At 37.3% G+C, this 18,757-nt stretch overlaps 1 protein-coding gene across 2 annotated transcripts in view; it reads right to left on the reverse strand.

Annotated features, from left to right (window-relative positions):
- The window catches only part of Stim (stromal interaction molecule), a 193,308-nt gene that overhangs the window by 153,564 nt on the left and 20,987 nt on the right, over positions 1–18,757 (reverse strand). For both annotated transcript variants that reach the window (XM_081739177.1, XM_081739176.1), the window contains exon 2: positions 1,714–1,850. In XM_081739177.1, the coding sequence (XP_081595303.1) occupies positions 1,714–1,850 (137 nt within the window). The remainder of the gene's footprint in view (positions 1–1,713; positions 1,851–18,757) is intronic.

Consider the following 18,757-nt stretch of genomic DNA (forward strand, 5'->3'; position numbering starts at 1 on the left):
GAAAAGTTCCTTCTTTCTTTACGGGCGGACATTTAGAAAACGCATTCGTTTTCTCAAATTTAATCAGGAGGTTGTATGCTGAGTTCTGTCTGCCCAACTTTAGGATTCGAGAGATACTCTATTCTCTTGGCCAAAAATAAATAAATAAATAAATACATAAATAAAAATAAATTCTCCCTCCCTTTCTATATTAGAATATGTTATTTTTTTTAAAAAAATCCTTTTTTATCCCTTAGTTTGATAATAAAAGGAGTTCTCTTCAAATTTCAGATTTCTGATGGATAAATAGAGAAGTATGAAATTGATTGAATTATGTACCATAACATTTTTTAAATATTCGTATATTAATGATTACCATTTGTATTCCTGTATTTCTGTCATACATAATAGGGTCAATCCACGCCAAGTGATCGACAAAAAAGAAAAATTGCCGGTTGACCTTTTCAAAAAAAAAAAAAAAAAAATCTAATGTTTTCATGAATGTTTATATTATATCAGGGTACTTCAAAACCATAATTAATTATTTTTTAAAACATCTTGTAGCGACACAGCTTCTGCCGCCATTTTGCGTTTTCTCGATTTCAGGCGTTTACGTTGTTTTGAATATCTCAGCATGTATTTGTCCTAGCAAATTGAAAATTGCTGAGCGTGTCTAACTTGTGCAGAGCTAAAACTTTGTCCTGTCAACATTTTTGACTAAAACCACTTAAAAGGGGTGAAATCAGGGCCTACAGAAGCAACATTTTTGGACATTGAAGACATGTTTGGGAAGAGGAAGCAACTGACGCAGAGGTCTGAATTTGTGTGTGCATGTAGTCCGGGATCATAAGTTTATATTCAAAAATTTGCAGACCTGTAGCTGCCAAAGGCCTGAGAAAATATCGTTAAAGTTGGGGAATTATGCCAATTTGGCATGTTTCACTGTCTAATATTTCCAATGGGCCTGGATAAAAAAAAAATCTGAAATTTTGGGAATAGTTACTTCTTTAGTATACCATTACCCACAACAAAGCGCGTTTTGTGTTTTTGAGTAGAAGGGGGTCAAAGTGTTAAGGAATGACGTCATACTCTAGGAGGTATTTTATTCCCGAATTCAACTGGAAATTAGTTGTCGTGAAGTAAAGTAGGATGAATGGCTAGTCCAGTCAAGGCTCTCAACCTCCTTTCTTTCCTATAGTTGTGACTCACTGTCTTATCACCCACAGCAGCACTAGTGAAGAATTAGTGAGTAAACCAATTATTCTGCATTCAGTTGGTTTATTGCATGACAATGCTCCAGTCCACATGGCTGTTGATGCTACGGTTGCAGTGACAGACTGTGGCTTGGAGGAGATTCAGCATCCACCTTACAGCACTGATTTAGGCACTCCAGCTTTGGTGGAAAGTCTTATGGACTGGAGCATTGTCATTTAGTAATACGAGCCCAACGCACGGCGACTGATTCAATTGACTGCCTCCAACGAACTAATGCAGCTAGACAGTTGAAACTGATACACTATTTGGTCCATAGATGGCACTATATGACATGAACGGTTTACTACCAGTGGCGCAATATTTCAATATCAGTCCGGAAACTTTTGGAACTGCTCTCACACTTACTACATATTAAAGAATATGATAGTTAATCTACATATTTTCCTGAAATATAATGGTTCAAATTACAGCTGTTAATACCGTACAATTTATACTATGTAAAATTAGACATCTACAAACCTCATCCGATTCGGAGAGATCCACATTCCCATTAGCATCATCATCTAGTTGATGATGGAGAGCTCGGATAGCTTCCAATCCTAGTTTATCACTCGATGCTATGGACAAACACGCTGCGTCATCTGCACACGCATCAACTACAAGAAGAAAAAAAAGGCAAAATTAAGAAAATATATAATCAATTTCCTTACATCATTTTTTTATACATATTACTAACTTTAAAGAACAGTCTAATTATCCGTAAAAGTAGGGGAAGTACTGCTTCCGCAATCCCTGCAGTCGTGTGAAGCAGGGCGTAGGCAGAGAGACGCCATGAAGGGGGCTCATAATTGCAATATGGTAAAGTACTATGGAGTCTTCATTGGCTCTTTCGGCACAAAGTTTAGCAGTTTATTTCAATAAGAAAAGATGAGTCGAATTGCATCAGACCGATGGTGTAATTCAACTGGGTACTAGGGGCGCATTGGCCCCCAGGCGTCAATATTGCTGACTTCTGGATCGAATCTTGCTTCCACAGGTAGCTTCTTAAATTGATTCACGATGCTGAGTTAAGACTGGAAATTTTAATGTTTCCATCGGGAACAGTACCAAGAATACATACATCGAAATTGCGCGCGCTAACAAGTCCGCTAACAAGGAGACCAGTAATGTTTTAAAAGTAAAATAAAAAAGTAAACATCCACTTTACTTTTAATGATTTCTATTCCAAACCGTAGAAGGTAAATTTTGATCACTATATTAACCCGGCGGCACTGGCGCCAAGTTTCACAGCCTCTTCCCCCTCTTGCTTCTGTAGCCTGCCGTAGCTGGCCGTTTGTTCTGATTGGGGTTCAATTTGAAAATTTTATTTTTCAATTGACACTTTTGAACATGATTGATTACCTTCTGATAATATATTGAAACTTTTGAACTTTTTACTATATAATAATTTAACTCTACCATATTTTTTCAAAACACTTCAGTGTGTACATACATCGTGTAATCATAAAAAGAAATTAGACACTATACTCACAGAAGTATGCTGAAAAGAAAGAAAAAAAACTTTGTAGATTTCACGCAAATCATGAACATAAATTACCCTTTTAGGATTTCCAGTTTTTGTGGTAAATTTTTAGACTTTCACTCAAACAGCTACTGCTTCCTTACTATTATATTTATCGTAGGATCATGGTTCATACATCTTTCTTTTTTGTCACGATAGAGCATACTTCTCATTTTACGCTTGTCCCTATAATACACGAGATACCGGAAAATCGGGAGAAACCGGGAGATTTTTCGAAAAATTCGAATTTTTCGCCCCCTCTGGCTCGGGACTGGGTTACCGTAGGGATCTGATTTTTTTTAACAATGTAAATAAGACAAGTACAAAATTTCAATCCCTTATCTTGAAAATAAGGGTCTGGAGAAATTTTTGAAAGTCTGAAGGTGACCTATTATATATATATATATATATATATATATATATATATATATATATATAAAACATGTACTGCATCATTTCTATTTGAACTAGAGTCATGGTTCAAACGCCATTTTCTTCAGTATAACGAGCTCTTTGAAACGGTACCACCCATATGTCCTATCATACATCTCAGCAGGAAAATTCGGGAAAAAACGGATTTTTTCAATTTCCCGCCAAAACTCAATGTCCTTCTGGCCCAGGCCCTGGATTCACGTAGGGATCTGACTTTAAAAAAAAAAAAATCATTGTTGTGTACATTAATACGCGTGCAAAATTTGTCTTGTATCTTGAAAACAAAGGGCGGAAAAAAATGTTAAGTCTGAATTTAGGCCATATATATATATATATATATATATATATATATATATATATATATATATATATATATATATATATATATATATATATATAGATAGATAGATAGATAGATAGATAGATAGATAGATAGATAGATATAGATATAGATAGATAGATAGATGCCGCCAGGCTAACCATCCGATTCCAAAACATATCTTGGGTGTGAGTGATTCCATTTCAAATCATCCAGGGTAGTCCACACGACTCAGATTTAGTTTATTTTTTAAAATGAGAAAATACATACAAAATTATTAGACCCGCATTTTTTCCTTTTGCTGAAAAAAAAAATCTTCGATATATAGCCTTCCAATATGGCTGCCCTCCTCTCGAATTGCTCGAAAAACTTAGTAACATAATCGCAATAGTAGGAAGAATATAAAGTGGTGTGTTTCGGTGGAAGGGAAAAGTTCGTCTGTTAGTCCAATAGGAATCGCGCAATTCATTAGCAATGTTGCCAACTATGGTGAAAATTTTGCTAACTTTCAAACATTTTTATTTCTGTCCTCACAAGCCATATCAACCATCTGCTTCTAGCATCGAAATCTACTCGATAAGGTCTCTAGAAAATGTAAAGAACTCCGTTCACCGTTCATGCGGTTGGACGATTTGAAATTGAATCGGTCATGTTCTTTGGTCCAGCCTTGATTTGACCAATAAATAAAAAACGGCTTATATACCTGTTATAGATCCTAAATAATCAGTCCAAGACGATACTACGCCATGGTATATAAATATACCATAAATCCTAAAAGGGTTAAAAAGCCAGATATATTAAACTTGCGAAAATAAGTTAAAAACATGGGCGCCTACAGAGGGGGGCAAGAGGGGGCAATTGCCTCTCCTTGGATTTTCGATTTCATGACTCTGTGATAATTATGAGGGGGTTCACTACGGCTCCCAACGTGATTGTCTATGATTTCGTTCAAATCGCTGACGGGTTCAGAAAAGTTAATTCTTGAAATTCGTTATCACCTATTCGAACTAGATAACATGTCGCTTCGATTAAAATGATTATTGTAAAAGGAGGGAAGGGTTCAAATATAGTATTCAAACATTTTCCATAAATCTACTAAAAAAAAGAGTACTAAAACATAGTATTCTAACATTTTCCATAAATCCATAAATCTGCCGTGCGAAGAACGGGCATTTCAATTAGTATTCAAAATGCTACATATAAATCATCCCTTACAGAGAACCTGACGTGAGACAAAAGAAAGCCACAACGATCAAAAAAAGTTTTTCTGTGAAAGTGAGACACAGGAAGACAGAAAAAATATCTCCTTTCGCGATCCTGTATATGCCATACAGCATATATACTAGTGTAACACAATTATATACTGTGACAAAAATCCTTAGATACCAAAGGTTCAGTTTTCTCAAATAATTAATACTTTTCTGAACAGAGTATATACCTTTTTTTATTTAAAATTAAAAATAAGCTGTAACAGGTTCAAATAACTTATCGCTATCTTCATCAGACGTTAATTGGAAGAGAATGTTATGAAGATCTCTCCTCCAAGTAACGTCTGATGAAGATAATGTTACGTTATTGAAACTGTTATGGCTTATTTTATTTTATTTTATTTTTTTAAAAAAAATATATACTCTGTTCAGAAAAGTATTAATTAATTATGGTTCGTTCTTCTATGTTTAACCGTTCAAAAATTACGACTGGCGAGGTAAAAGAAGTACCTCCCTTTTTGTAATGGAAGCACCCTTTACTTAAAAAAAAAAAAAATCCTTTCTTAGCGAGCACCATGGAAATAACAGCAAACAACCCTGCCAAATTTAAACTCATCCGAACAACAGGCACCAAAATACAAAGGATCAGTCAGTGGTAGGTATTTCACTTTTGAAAATAAGCAAATGCTTTCTGTATATATAAGAAACGAAATTGTTGGTTTAACGTTACTCATGTCCACGAGGTGAGACGAGACGTAAGGTTCTCTTGTCTCGTCTCGATTCTAAATTTTCTCTCGTCTCTTCTCGATTCTCGAAAAGATTGTCTGGCCTCCATTTTGTAAGTGTATGTACGAAATTTATGCCCTGATTTTTTTTTTTTTTAACTTTCCCCTAGAAGTTACCAAAATGTTATCGTCACAAGTAGGGCCAGCCCTATGCAATTAGTCGCCCCGTTCAATGGCATCATCTTCCGTCCCTCCTTCTGCAGGAAGAACAAATCTTAAAAGCCGTGATTTTAAGTATGTAATCCATCATGAACAATGAAGGGGCGGGAAAGTGCACTCGAACTCAGAGACCGTGCTCGTGGGTTTTCTCGGGGTTCTCCCGTTTCCTCCCACTTTCTTCATTCCACCATTTCACTCATCTCTCATCATTACCGTCTCCTTTAGCCTAACCGGCATAAGCGTGGGACGTAAAACTCAAAGATTTCATTTCATTTTTTTTTTCGAACTCAGAGAGCCCTAAACACTACAAATACAATTTCGTTGTGTCTGTTTTTTCTTTAAATAACGATCTATAATATTAGTGAAATATCACATCACTAATACAAACACATCTGCAGAGGAAAGACGGTAATCCTTTGTATAGAATTTAATGTCGAGCTTCAGTCTCAATATATCAGTTTGAAATTCCAGTGCAACTGGCTCCATCTTTATTTCTTGATTTTTCTTCTATCTGTTAAAAAAAAAAAAAAAAACTTGTTTTCACCTTCAAGGATAAGGAACTCGTTTGTGACAAAGACAACACTAATTTTCATGTTAAAACTGTGATAACTAACTAAATGAAACAGGTGTTTGTTACTATTCGAGAACTGAGTTCTTGTATTTAACAACAATCAAACAATTCATGCTGGGATTTGTTTGACCATTTGCTTTAGTACTATCCATGTGAACTTACATTAATGCGACCTAAACATGATGTATGAACGTAGTACAGCTTAGTAAATTTAACTACTATCACCATAAAGTCTGTTTACAAGATACATTTATTTTTAAATAATATAGTTATGACAGATTTTGCCCCCTCTCGTGCAAATGCGCGTGTTTCACATATGGTAGAGCCGGCCCTGGTCACGAGGGGTCCACAAAGGGTATAATATAACAATATTTAAACTACGTTTATTATTGGAGTACATTGTGTAATGGAGTACCTTCAATTCTTTGGATGTTGAAAAATGCTTTTCATTGTGTTCGTATAATCGTTTTATCAGTTTATATTTCTTTATACAGTGAAACCTCTACTAACGGACACCTCCCGTAACGGACATATTTTGTAATCCCCAAACACTGTAATAGGGAAATTCATATTGGCAAACCTCTATAAAACGGACACTCTCTAGTACGGACACGGACAGTATTTTCTGTCTTTTATAGGTATTATTTGCCTCTGTATTACGGACACTTCCTCTAGAAACAAGTTGAAAAATACAGTAAAAATTCATTTTTAGTACCGGTACTTCATACATGTGTCACCAAGGAAGCGTTATGACAACATTTTGCCTCCTGAACTGTCTACTCAGCAATCCAGACGAAGCATTATCTGTTTAACAACACCCTCATGTCCTTTGCTCGCATTTCACCCTTACTCAACCTGTTTTAGACACAAAAGTGATTGACAGTTGCCTGCGGACACGTTATTCTACTGTCCCTCTATAATCACTGACCAAGCAGAAGACAAATTTAGTATCTTCTGTCCTCGGGTACGCATATTGTCTAAAAAAAAGAAAAAGACACTACTGGACTGCAATTAACACACAAATTAAAGGAACATACTGTAAACGTAGTAAGTAGTGATAAGTGTAAAGTGCAGAAAACTATAACATCTTATCTCCATGTTGTGTCTAGAACATAGAGTATTCAATGGCAGAGGATAATGCAGGTTCAGTATCATTTTGGTAAGGAAATATTGATACCTCTCTAAGGCGGACACCTCTCTATAACGGACAGTTTTTGATTCCCCACGGCTGTCCGCTTTAGAGATTTCACTGTACTACGAATCATTTAACACTAAAACAATGTTTAAAATATAGAGTGGCCCGAAAGTAGGTATACACCAGCAGAGACCGATCCAAGGAGGGGGGCTAAACGGGCTAGACCCTCCCTTGACGCTCAGGTATACTCTGGATAAAATGGGCTTCAATCCTGCTTTACACTGGATAAAGCCGCAAACTCTGGTTTAGCCCCTCCCTTGATCATATCCTGGATCCGCCACTGTACACCAGTGTATTGATCAAGTATAAGTATAATATTTTAGCTTATAGGTTTATTTGCTTCGTCTGTTCCGAGCTTAAGATATAAGTAAAAAGACATTAAGAACAAATAATAAAGAAACTAAGTCTACCTGATGGATAACAATAAGAAATTATATAAAAAGCAATGAGTTAATCAGTACGAGACAGTATAGGGACATTCCATGTAAAATCAACCAATGAAATGGCAAAATCTGACCTGATGATCTTAGATTTTTGTAAAAATTGGTGCACAGCTTTATTGCAGTGGGAGATTTAAAAAAATCCCAAATATTACCTCTCTCCTCCTGAAAGTGTCTCCATACACGGTGTTCAAAAATGCCAAAAAAAAAAAAAGGAATTATTTGTTACAGTGATTATTAATAAAATGTCATAAAATGGTTAATATGTGCACTAGAGACGTGGAACAAACACCATTGGAAAGCTTAAAGATTGCTCTACAAGTTGTACTATATTGAAAAACCTGTAAAATAAAAAATAACACTTAAAAAATTCAAATTAAGATTTGAATTTCGCATAGAAATGTCCCTCTGAATTTGTTCAAAATTGTTCAGATTGTAGTCTCGTATGTGTACTAAAACACCACAAAGTCGCATTTTGAGCACTCAATGGGATCCGATTCAAAATTCAACATAAACCAAGCATTGCATGATATTGATCATGTGAATATCTGGGTTCAGATCGATAACCATTTGCCTGAAGCTATTTACCTGCAGCATCAAAGGAATTTACATTCAATTTCATTTGTTTCTTGATGTATTCATTTGAATTTACACAATTATCCACGTTTTGAGTTATTTAGAGAGGTATTAGGTTTCCGAACAGTACTTAATACAGGTCATTATTCTTGTTAGTCAGTATGGATGTTTCTAAATTTATGTTGGCTACATTGGTAACGTTATTTTCATTTCTTTGTTTCAGGATCGCTATTACAGAACATATTATGAAAGGGAGGGATATATCTTCCTTCCTTCCACAATATCTGTACCAAATGTGTTATGAAACACAGTGACACTTCGCACACTTTCAGCACAAACAATCAGTCAATACATTATTTTTCCTATTTCAATTATCCACTTCCACATATCTGTGACAGCAATGCTGAAACAAAGGAATGAAAATAACATGTATCAATGTTCGGAAACGTAATACCTCTCTAAATAACTCGAAAGGTGGATAATTGTGTAAATTCAAATGAATACATCAAGTAACAAATGAAATTGAATATAAATTCCTTTGATGCTGCAGGTAAATAACTCCAGGCAAATGGATATCGATCTGAATCCAGATATTCACATGGTCAATATCATGCAATGCTTGGTTTATGTTGAATTTTGAATCGGATCCCACTGAGTGCCCAAAATGCAACTTTGTCGTGTTTTAGTACACATATGAGACTACAATCTGGACAATTTTGAACAAATTCACAGGGACATTTCTATTGCGGAGTTCAAAATTCAAATCAATTTGAATTTTTGAAGTGTTATTTTTTATTTTACAGGTTTTTCAATACAGTATAACTTGTAAAGCAATCTTTAACCTTTCCAATTGTGTTTGTTTCACGTCTCCAGTGCACATAGTAACCATTTTATGACAAGTTTTAATAATCACTGTAACTGAAAAAGCAATTTTTTGACATTTTTGAACACCCTGTATGGAGACACTTTCAGGGGGGGAGAGGTAATATTTGGGATTTTTTCATCTTCCACTGTAATAAAGCTGTACACTAATTTTTACAAAAATCTGAGATGGTCAAGTCTGACGACTTGTTGATTTGACATGGGAAGTCTCTATACCTACTTTTGGGCCACTCTGTACAAGGCCTGGGTAAACCAGTGTTCCTCACAAGTCCTCTCGATTTTAAAAAGGTACCTCTCGCCTAAGTCGCCTTGACTCTCGTAACGAGACGAGACCAGACATTTCTTGTCTCGCTAGCAACACTAATTATTATACATGCCAGCAGGCTCGACTCGTCCAAAAATGATGCAGCATCTTTACGAATTTAAATGTGATTTCTCTGGTGAAACTTGAAGCCACTAAAGTAATGCAAGTGTACTTTAATGTCATTGTACTGTACCTCTAATAAAACGAAAATTGGTAGTTCATTTTACGAATCAACTATTGTAGTCTTTGAAACTGTGGGAACTACGCTTGAGTGCGACTCCGAACAGTATGCAAACGCATGAGTTAAAAACAAAGAAAGAAAAAAAAAAGATGGGTGATAAATACACATGTGTTACATACGTATTTAACCTCCCCTTTAACAAAAGCTAATATTTACATTGTTACCACCGATTAGGCTATGCCTCCACCGGAACTGAAATTTACAAAAGCGAACAATACGAGCAGCCGAAATGATGTGGAATGCTTCTATACACACGTCATTATACTGCGAATAAACGTGAACTGCGAATATGAACAGAGCCCGCCCTGGTAGAAGTACTAATCAACTTGACTATTATTATAAGCCGCTGCAATTGAAACTGTTAGGTATGTGGTCACCGTAATTATTTTTCTTCTACAAAATTCGTAGTGCAACTGTCCCTCGATACTGAAACATGGTTCTTTAGATAAAGTGGGTAATCTTTTTTTTTTTTTTTTTTACCTACTCTTAACTCATTAATTTTTCAATGTTTTACACTTCTTAATTATTTATAGATTTCACTTTAAAAAATTATTTTCCTTCACTTTCTACATTTTAAAGTTCTGAAAGGTTGGTATCCTACTTACATTTACCATGAAATTACCATGAACATACAGGATACCGCACTAAACTTATTATTTTTGCTCTTTCTGTATTTATAGCGAAATAATGACCAAAGCATTGTGTTCATCACTTCAGATACCCATAAAGGGGTTTATTCACAGTTCCATTGCCAAGGGCCCCAGAAGGTAGACGTAGACCAATAGGTATAATAGGATATACTCGCCAAGCCCTTTGGCTCTAAAGCCTCAGGAAGTTGGTCAAAAAGAGCAGCAAAGGTAAGGGGTCATTGGTGATTTAGAGAAACTGAGAGGATGTAGGAATTAAATCAATATAGGAATAAGATCAGAACGCAACTGCATTTAGCATATGTGAAAAGCATCCATAGAGGATAGTGCCAAGCTGATATCGCCATAGGTGATAGGACGAAGATTTCTTCTCGAAAGAAAACAAAGGCAGACGAAAGATAATGTACGTCTAGTATAGCACAGCGCAGTCCAAATGGCGGCCCGCAGGCCGTATGCGGCCCGCCAAACCGTTTTCTACGGCCCACAAAGCTTTCACGATTCTCGATTTTTATTACTGATAGTATTTTCATTTATATTTATTCATTCGTTTAATGTTTCCACTCTTCTTTCGAAATAAAACATCCATTTAGCGCTTCTGAACAACAAAAAGGACGCGGGCATCCACGGCAACAGCTTTCTTTAAAAACTGTGAGTTTGGTCGGAAAAGAGTGTCAATGTTTGATAGTACTTATTTGTGTGAAAGTGCATTTACCACCATGAAAGTTGTGAAGGGTTGCCTCAGAAACTGCCTTGGAGATTCTTTTCTTTTACATCTCCTACGGCTCGCAACAATAAGAAAAGATGTAGATATCCGAGCCCTTGTAAACGCTGCTAGTCACCCTCATTTGTCACAGATTGAATAGGTAATATTTCAAATACCTTTATATATATATATATATATATGTAGCATAATACGAAGCGTGTTTTTAAAAGTAAGGCCCGTTTGAACATAAGTACACAACAAAAGGTTATTTCAAAAAAGTAAATATATTTTCAGAAAGTACATACTTTACTCTATTTTTCGACATAGTTGCCAAGTTTGTTCAAACACTTATCATACCTCTCAACCAATTTCAAAATACCGTCTTCATAAAAACTTGCCGCCTGCTCCGATAACCAAGAGTTCACTGCCGTTTCCACATCGTCGTCATCATTGTAACGGTTGCCTCTGAGGTGTTGTTTGAGGTGGAGGAACAGATGGTAATCGCTCGGCGCAAGATCAGGACTGTAGAGTGGGTGGTCTAAAACTTCCCAGCCAAAACTGTTCAACAAATCGCGGATCTGACCTGCAGTGTGAGGTCTTGCATTGTCATGGAGAAGGACAATGCCCTTTGTCAGCATGCCGCGTCGTTTGTTTTGAATCGCTCTGCGTAGCTTTCTCAGGGTTTGGTAGTATGCTTCTGCATTGATAGTGGTTCCTCGTTGCATGAAGTTGACCAACAAAACACCATTCCTATCCCCTGATTTTGCGCTGGGACAGAGTCGGTTTGGCCTTCACCTTTACAGGCAACTATGTGTGTCTCCATTCCATGCTCTGTTGCTTCGATTCGGGCGTGATATGCGTAACCCATGTTTCGTCTCCAGTTACGATCTGACTCAAGAAGCCGTCACCTTCTTCGTGATAACGAGTCAAGAACTTCATCGCAAACTCAAATCTTTGGATTTTATGGTCCTCTGTTAGGAGTTTCGGGACCCAACGGGAGCACAGTTTCCTAAACTTTAGGTGTTCAGAAACAATTTTGTAAAGCACTGATCTCGACACGTCAGGAAATTCGTTTGAGAGACCTGTTATGTGAAACGCCTGTTCTCACGAACCCTCGCTTCAACTGAAGCCACCAAATCGTCTGTAATCGAAGGACGACGACCGGAGCGGTCCTCATCATGGACGTTGTCACGGCCATTTTTGAATTCTCGTACCCACTTACGCACTTTGCTTACACTCATAACAATATCACCGTACACTTCGCAAATCTGTCGATGAATTTCTGCAGCAGACAGGTTACTTGCTGACAAAAACCGTATCACTGAGCGAACCTCACACGCGGCGAGCAACTTGATAGTCTTAAACATTGTGAAAGCACAGAACACAACGGTACAGGTCAGCTACAGAGCTGAAACTGAGCACAGTTGTTCCCGAGGCATGCCGATACATGACGCACACGCTCGTTGCGGTATGCGCGCGAACTACTAGTGTCTACAACAAAACGGACCTTACTTAAAAAACACGCCTCGTAATAATAATAATAATAATTATTATTATTATTATTATTATTATTATTATTACTAGCAGCGTTCACCCCGCTTCGCTGCGGTCACCCCGGAACGCAATAAACTTTGTTACTTAGATAATTTTTACTTTTTCGCTTTCAAGTGATATGATAAAAACCATAGAAGATTGCAGTAAATGTTAACATTATATCGCCTGTCATTTATGTTAACCCGCCCCGCTTCGCTGCGGTCACCCCGGAACGCAATAAACTTTGTTACTTAGATAATTTTTACTTTTTCGCTTTCAAGTGATATGATAAAAACCATTATAACGCCTGTCATTTATGTTAACCCGCCGAGTGACACGGTCATGCGGGTTGCATATACATACGTTTATTTTTATACCTATGATGAACTAACAAAGGATTTGTACGTAATGGACACCTGAATGGTCAATTATCTCAAGACACTGGTAATTGAAAAATAAAGTGATATGATAAAAACCATCTAGGGTCCAAATCCTAATAACCCCCCAAAAATAAAAGAAATTGGTTCAGCCGTATTAGCGTGATGAGCGGACAAAGGATTTGTACGTTCTCTTTTATATATATAGATTATTATTATTATTATTATTATTATTATTTAGCTGCGGCCCTCCACTTTACTACTAAAGACGGTTAGGGCCCTCAGGCTCATTATAATTGGACACCACTGGTATAGAACCTTTCAAGAGCTTGCATATGACATACATTTTTTTTCAAGGAAACTTCACGAACAGGGTGAAACTAGTGAGAGATCATTCTTCATCATGTAAAAACTGCTGCCTATTCCATTACCTATGACGATATCTCAGTTTACCGCTATTCTTTATGAATGTTTCTAGCATATGCTAAATGTGCTTGCATAGTGGTCTTATTACTGTATTGATTTCATTCCTAAAAGCTCTCAGTTTCTCTACATTACCAATAGGGATGGCCAGATCCGGATATTTTTGGATCCGGATATCCGGACACTGGATCCGGATCCGAAATTTCGGATCTTGGATCCAGACCTGAAAAACCGGATCTTGGATCCGGATCCGAAATTTCGGATCTTGGATCCAGACCTGAAAAACCGGATCTTGGATCCGGATTCGAAACTCCGTGTCAGAAAATTCGGGTGTTCCGAATCAGCAAAATTTTCGAAATTATTGACAAAGTGATTTTCATTCCTATGCTTAAAATAAGATTTTAAGACACTTTTGGTATCTGATCGTGTGACAGCCTTGCGTTCTCTTCATTCTGTTGATATTTGGTTTTCGTGCCTTAATATGTCACAATTACTCCAAATTTGATTGAGTAAAACTGTCGACTTAGGTGAGAGCAATCTCATTGTCAGATTCGATTCTAGTAGAAATACTTGACCGAAAAGGTAGTAAATCTTTTTTAAAGCGGTCGTCCTGATGGAAATTTGTCCTTTGTTTTCTGTAACACTAGTCAAATGCTGGGATGAAACCTTAGTCTCAAGCCCAAGCTTCTTCATTAGACTCAGGCTGCTTACTTTTCTAATTCTTTCTGAGTTATTGTGGTCACTGAATGAGGCCATTTCCTAGTCGTGTTGGGCTAGGCCATTGCTAATAGAACAGCCCATAAAATATAGATCAAATCAAATTAAGGAGCAACTTCCTTTTCTTGCTCTTGATGAGATTTTCTTCTTTCTTTAAAAATACGTTTCTCTGTGACCGTACCACTCCAGTTAGAATTAAGAATTGTAGTAGAGATGAAGTTCTAAATGGCAATTAATGTATCAAAATCAATGTATTAATGTACTGTATGTGTATACAAAATACCATATGGAGCCTCGAGCAGTAACACATATCTCTGTAATTAGTAATCCACTACTATTAACTCTGCATAGGTTGTATAAGGAGCTATATCATTCATGTAAACACATAGGCGGATGCAGGGGGAGGGCGAAAAGTCGTTCGCCTCTACCCAGCGCCACCATTAACAGTGTACTTTAGTAGTAATTTGTGGCAATTTCAGATCATCTAAGTAATTTTTCACTGCTAGCATCCCCAACCGCCCCCTAAGAATCCATCCGCCCCCTCCCAAAAGTCCGTTCTGGATTCGGCCCTGCGCAAACATAATATAAAACTCATTCAAGAGTACATTTTGGTAGCTTTTTAAAATTTTTATCTTAAAGGATTGTCATTTCTCGTGGCTACTTATGCAATTTTGTCCACAGGCATACATGCAATTTCCAGTCATTACGCAAATACATTTATGTACTTAGTAGACCTTGGCTAGTTGGGGGCTTCGCCACTAGACCCCCGTTACTAGGGCCTCGCACCACTAAAGCCTCTAATCATAATCAATTTCAAAAGAAATGTCTGGGGATTTGCCCTTAGACCCTCTGATATCTCATTTGATCGGCCTATGAACTCGTACCTCGTAAACCTACAACCATACCGAATCTCAGTTCAAATATCAAATTGTATGTAATAACATTCCGGTATCCCGAGACATACCGAATTTCAGTGCGAGTACATGGGGGCTTTCCCCCAGCCCACACATTTGCTCGGTCTACGGCCTCGCACATCATACGCCTGCAAACATAACGAATTTTTAAGGGGGCGCGGTGGCTCAGTGGTAGAGCATTCACCTCCGGTGCTTGGGGTCCTTGGTTCGATCCCAGCTCGCGCCGTGTGGACTTTGTGGTGGACAAACATCGTGCTCGTGGGTTTTCTCGGGGTTTCCCGTTTCCTCCCACTTTCTTCATTTCATTTATTTCTCATAATCACCGTCTCCTTTAGCCTAACCGGCATAAGCGTGGGACGTAAAACTCAAAGATTTTATAAAGAATTTTTGTTCAAATAACAAGTTTCATTTCTCTAACATTCCAGGATTCCGAGATATAAAAGTCTTTTCTCCCCGCCCCTTTTCTTCCCCTCTAAGACATACATCAAAAAACGCTTAAGTACATACCTAATTATTTCAAATGTAAAGTCCAAATACCAAATTCTATGCTCCTAACCTTCAGAGGTTCCCAGATATCGACATGTTATTATAATAATTACAATCCCCACCCTCTTTCCTTTCCATCTCTTCTCTTTTCCTTTTTACTAAAACGTCAAAAAACACTGAAACACATGTCAAATTATTTTCAATGAGAAATGCAAATACCAAATTTCAAGTCTCTAACCTTAAAGGATTGAACATATTAATACAATAATTCTAATCTCCACTTAATTTTCTTCTCGCCCTTTTTCTTCCCTTCTGGGCCACATATAAAAAAAAAAAAAAAACGTTGAAATACGTATCTAATTATTTTAAGTGAGAAGTCCAAATACCAAATTCCATGTTTCTAACCCTTTAAGTTTCCAAGATATAGGCATATTATTATACTAATTGCAATAATTGCAATTACCACCCGCTCTTTTACTTTCTACATCTTCCCTGCCCCTTCTAATTTAAATATCAAAAAGCACTTTAACAAGTATCAAATTATTTTCAATGAGAAACCCAAATACCAAATTTGAAATATCTAACGTCAAGAATCATCATTATTTTCCACCCCATTTCCCCCCTTCCTTGTCGAATTTCCCAAAGTCCTTCCTTAGTTAGTATCCTACGTCACAAAGCCAATAAACTGTCCAAATTTCACGTTTATAGCTTAAGCGATTTGGCCTGTACGGTGATCTGTCACTCACTCACTCAGGACTTTGCCCTTTTTATATAGAGATTTAAGATTTTATGGGAAAGCCATGGATTTTGTCCTAAAGCCGCCAGTGTCTTAGAAATGTAATAGCTTTGCTATAAACTTTAAGCAATCAACTGACTGAACTGCGTCTATATGTATTATGTAAAATGCCGCTTATGATATTTATTTTGCTCGTAATAAAAAATAGAAATAATGACGAAAATTCAAAGACATCCATGATTTTAGCGTAATGCTGCAGGAGTTCAGATCATTGAATTAATCATAAGAGCCGACTGTATAAGATAGACTACATTAAATTCCAATGTGGCACAAAGAAAATATGCAGGATTACTATGCAGTTTTTCAACGTTATAACTCATTCTGAAAATATTATCTTAGGTCTCACAAACAATCGAGTTTTAATCCTAACTCGATTAATATATAACAAAAGGCAGATCTATACAATTACTGACTTGAGATGAAAGTGGCATACTTGTAGTACGTTTAAAGATATACTAAAGACTAAATGATGGGGTGTGCGCAACAGTGGTCTAACCCCGAAAAATGTGAAAATGAGATTTTCATGTAATCTTTTGTCATTTAAATTGAATTGTCTTCCCACTGAGTTAGATAAAATTCACCTAGTCAATTTTATACATATGGATATTTTAGTTCTGGGTCTCAATCTAAGGCCTAAAATATTCAAATCAGGAGTCCGAATCTGAACTTGGAAATTTCGGGTGTGGATAGAGGAGTTGAGTTGATTTTGAGTTTATCGTCCCGTTCAGCAGCGAGGCTATATGAGACGTGGACCTACTGATTAACGTGGAATCCGAACCACATGAGCTCCCGCCGGGAATCGAACCCGGGTCTCCCGCGCCAAAGGCGCGTACGCTAACCGCTTAGCCACGGAGGAGCTCCAGGTGTGGATAGAGGAACCGAATATCCGGATCCAATATTCGAAACTTCGGATCCGGATCCAAGATCCAAAACTTCGGATCCGGATCCAAGATCCGAAACTTCGGATCCGGATCCAAGATCCAAAACTTCGGATCCGGATCCAAGATCCGAAATTTCGGATCCGGACCCAGGAACCGGATATCCGGATCCGGATCCAATATCCGAAATTTCGGATCCGGATCCGTCTGGTCATCCCTAATTACCAATGTCCCCCTTACTTCTGCTGTCCTTTTTGACCAACTTCCTGAGGCTTTAGGGCCAAAATAACAGTACCTCTAGCAGGGCCGTAACTTATGGGGGGCAACTGCCCCCCTTGCCAGAGAAGCTTCCCGCCGTTCGAGGGGGACCCACCTTAAGACAAATTTTCTTACTCCATATACGATACGAAATTAAATTATATATGAAGCATGAAACACGTTCACTATATTACATAAACAAAACAGCACACAAAAGGTTAAAAAAAAAGTCGTCAAGCCCATTTCAGTAAAAAAAATATCTACTATTAGAGGCCCTAGAAATAATATTTGTGCATTTAGCATATGTGGAAATAAAATCCAGTTTAAAATGGCCTCTGAGCTGTATCTGGTGATTATTAAGTAAAATAAAATAAAATAAAAAATAGAAATATCTATTTGTATGGTTATGGAGATTTGTTAATATTATCCCCTTAATTTATGTATGGAACGGGCCCACAGATTTTGAGGGTCCCATAGAGTAAAAGGGGGCCCAAGAATTAGAAAAAAAAACAAGCGTAATAATGCTTCCCACCCCACCCCCAGAAAATAATCTAACCAGTAAGTTACGGTGCTGACCTGTTTACGGTACGGCTTGAGTATATGGTTCTTGTAGAGCGATTAAATCGAATTTTTTTGTTTCCACAAATCTTGCTTCCATTGTCGTAAGTTTCGACCTGTGCGAGTTGTTTTGTGCAATTTTTAATGTTAGTAAGCTGTTAAGCATGTTTGGTGTATACAGAGGCGTCCATACCAGTTTTGCTGCAGTCGAAACAGATTCTGCATGTGGGCGTTCACCATCTGTTTGTATACATTCTCTAATTCCCAGTGTATACCTCTTCTCTCATATACTTCATTTATTAGATCTATTAACTCCCATCCATTAGCGGGAAGATCGTATGTTCTCAGTTCCATTGTATCGACTTCTTCCAGCGTAGGGTACGTTATCGTCCGTCCCTTGTCATGTAGATCTCTAGTTACTTGTCGAAATGCCACACTAAGAATGTTCTTGTCCTCCAATTTGGCTAATCTATATTGATGGCTCATATTATCATATAATTATGTTGGGTCCATGAAAATTGGTTTCGTATTTTCTGCTTCTTCCGGAGATTGAGTTGATGTAATTTTGTTATCTTGGATTGGTTCTTCTTTGAGTGGAAA

The sequence above is a fragment of the Thermobia domestica genome, chromosome 14 (genome assembly GCF_964235325.1).
Source record: "Thermobia domestica chromosome 14, izTheDome1.hap1.1, whole genome shotgun sequence".
In the NCBI taxonomy this organism is placed as follows: domain Eukaryota; kingdom Metazoa; phylum Arthropoda; class Insecta; order Zygentoma; family Lepismatidae; genus Thermobia; species Thermobia domestica.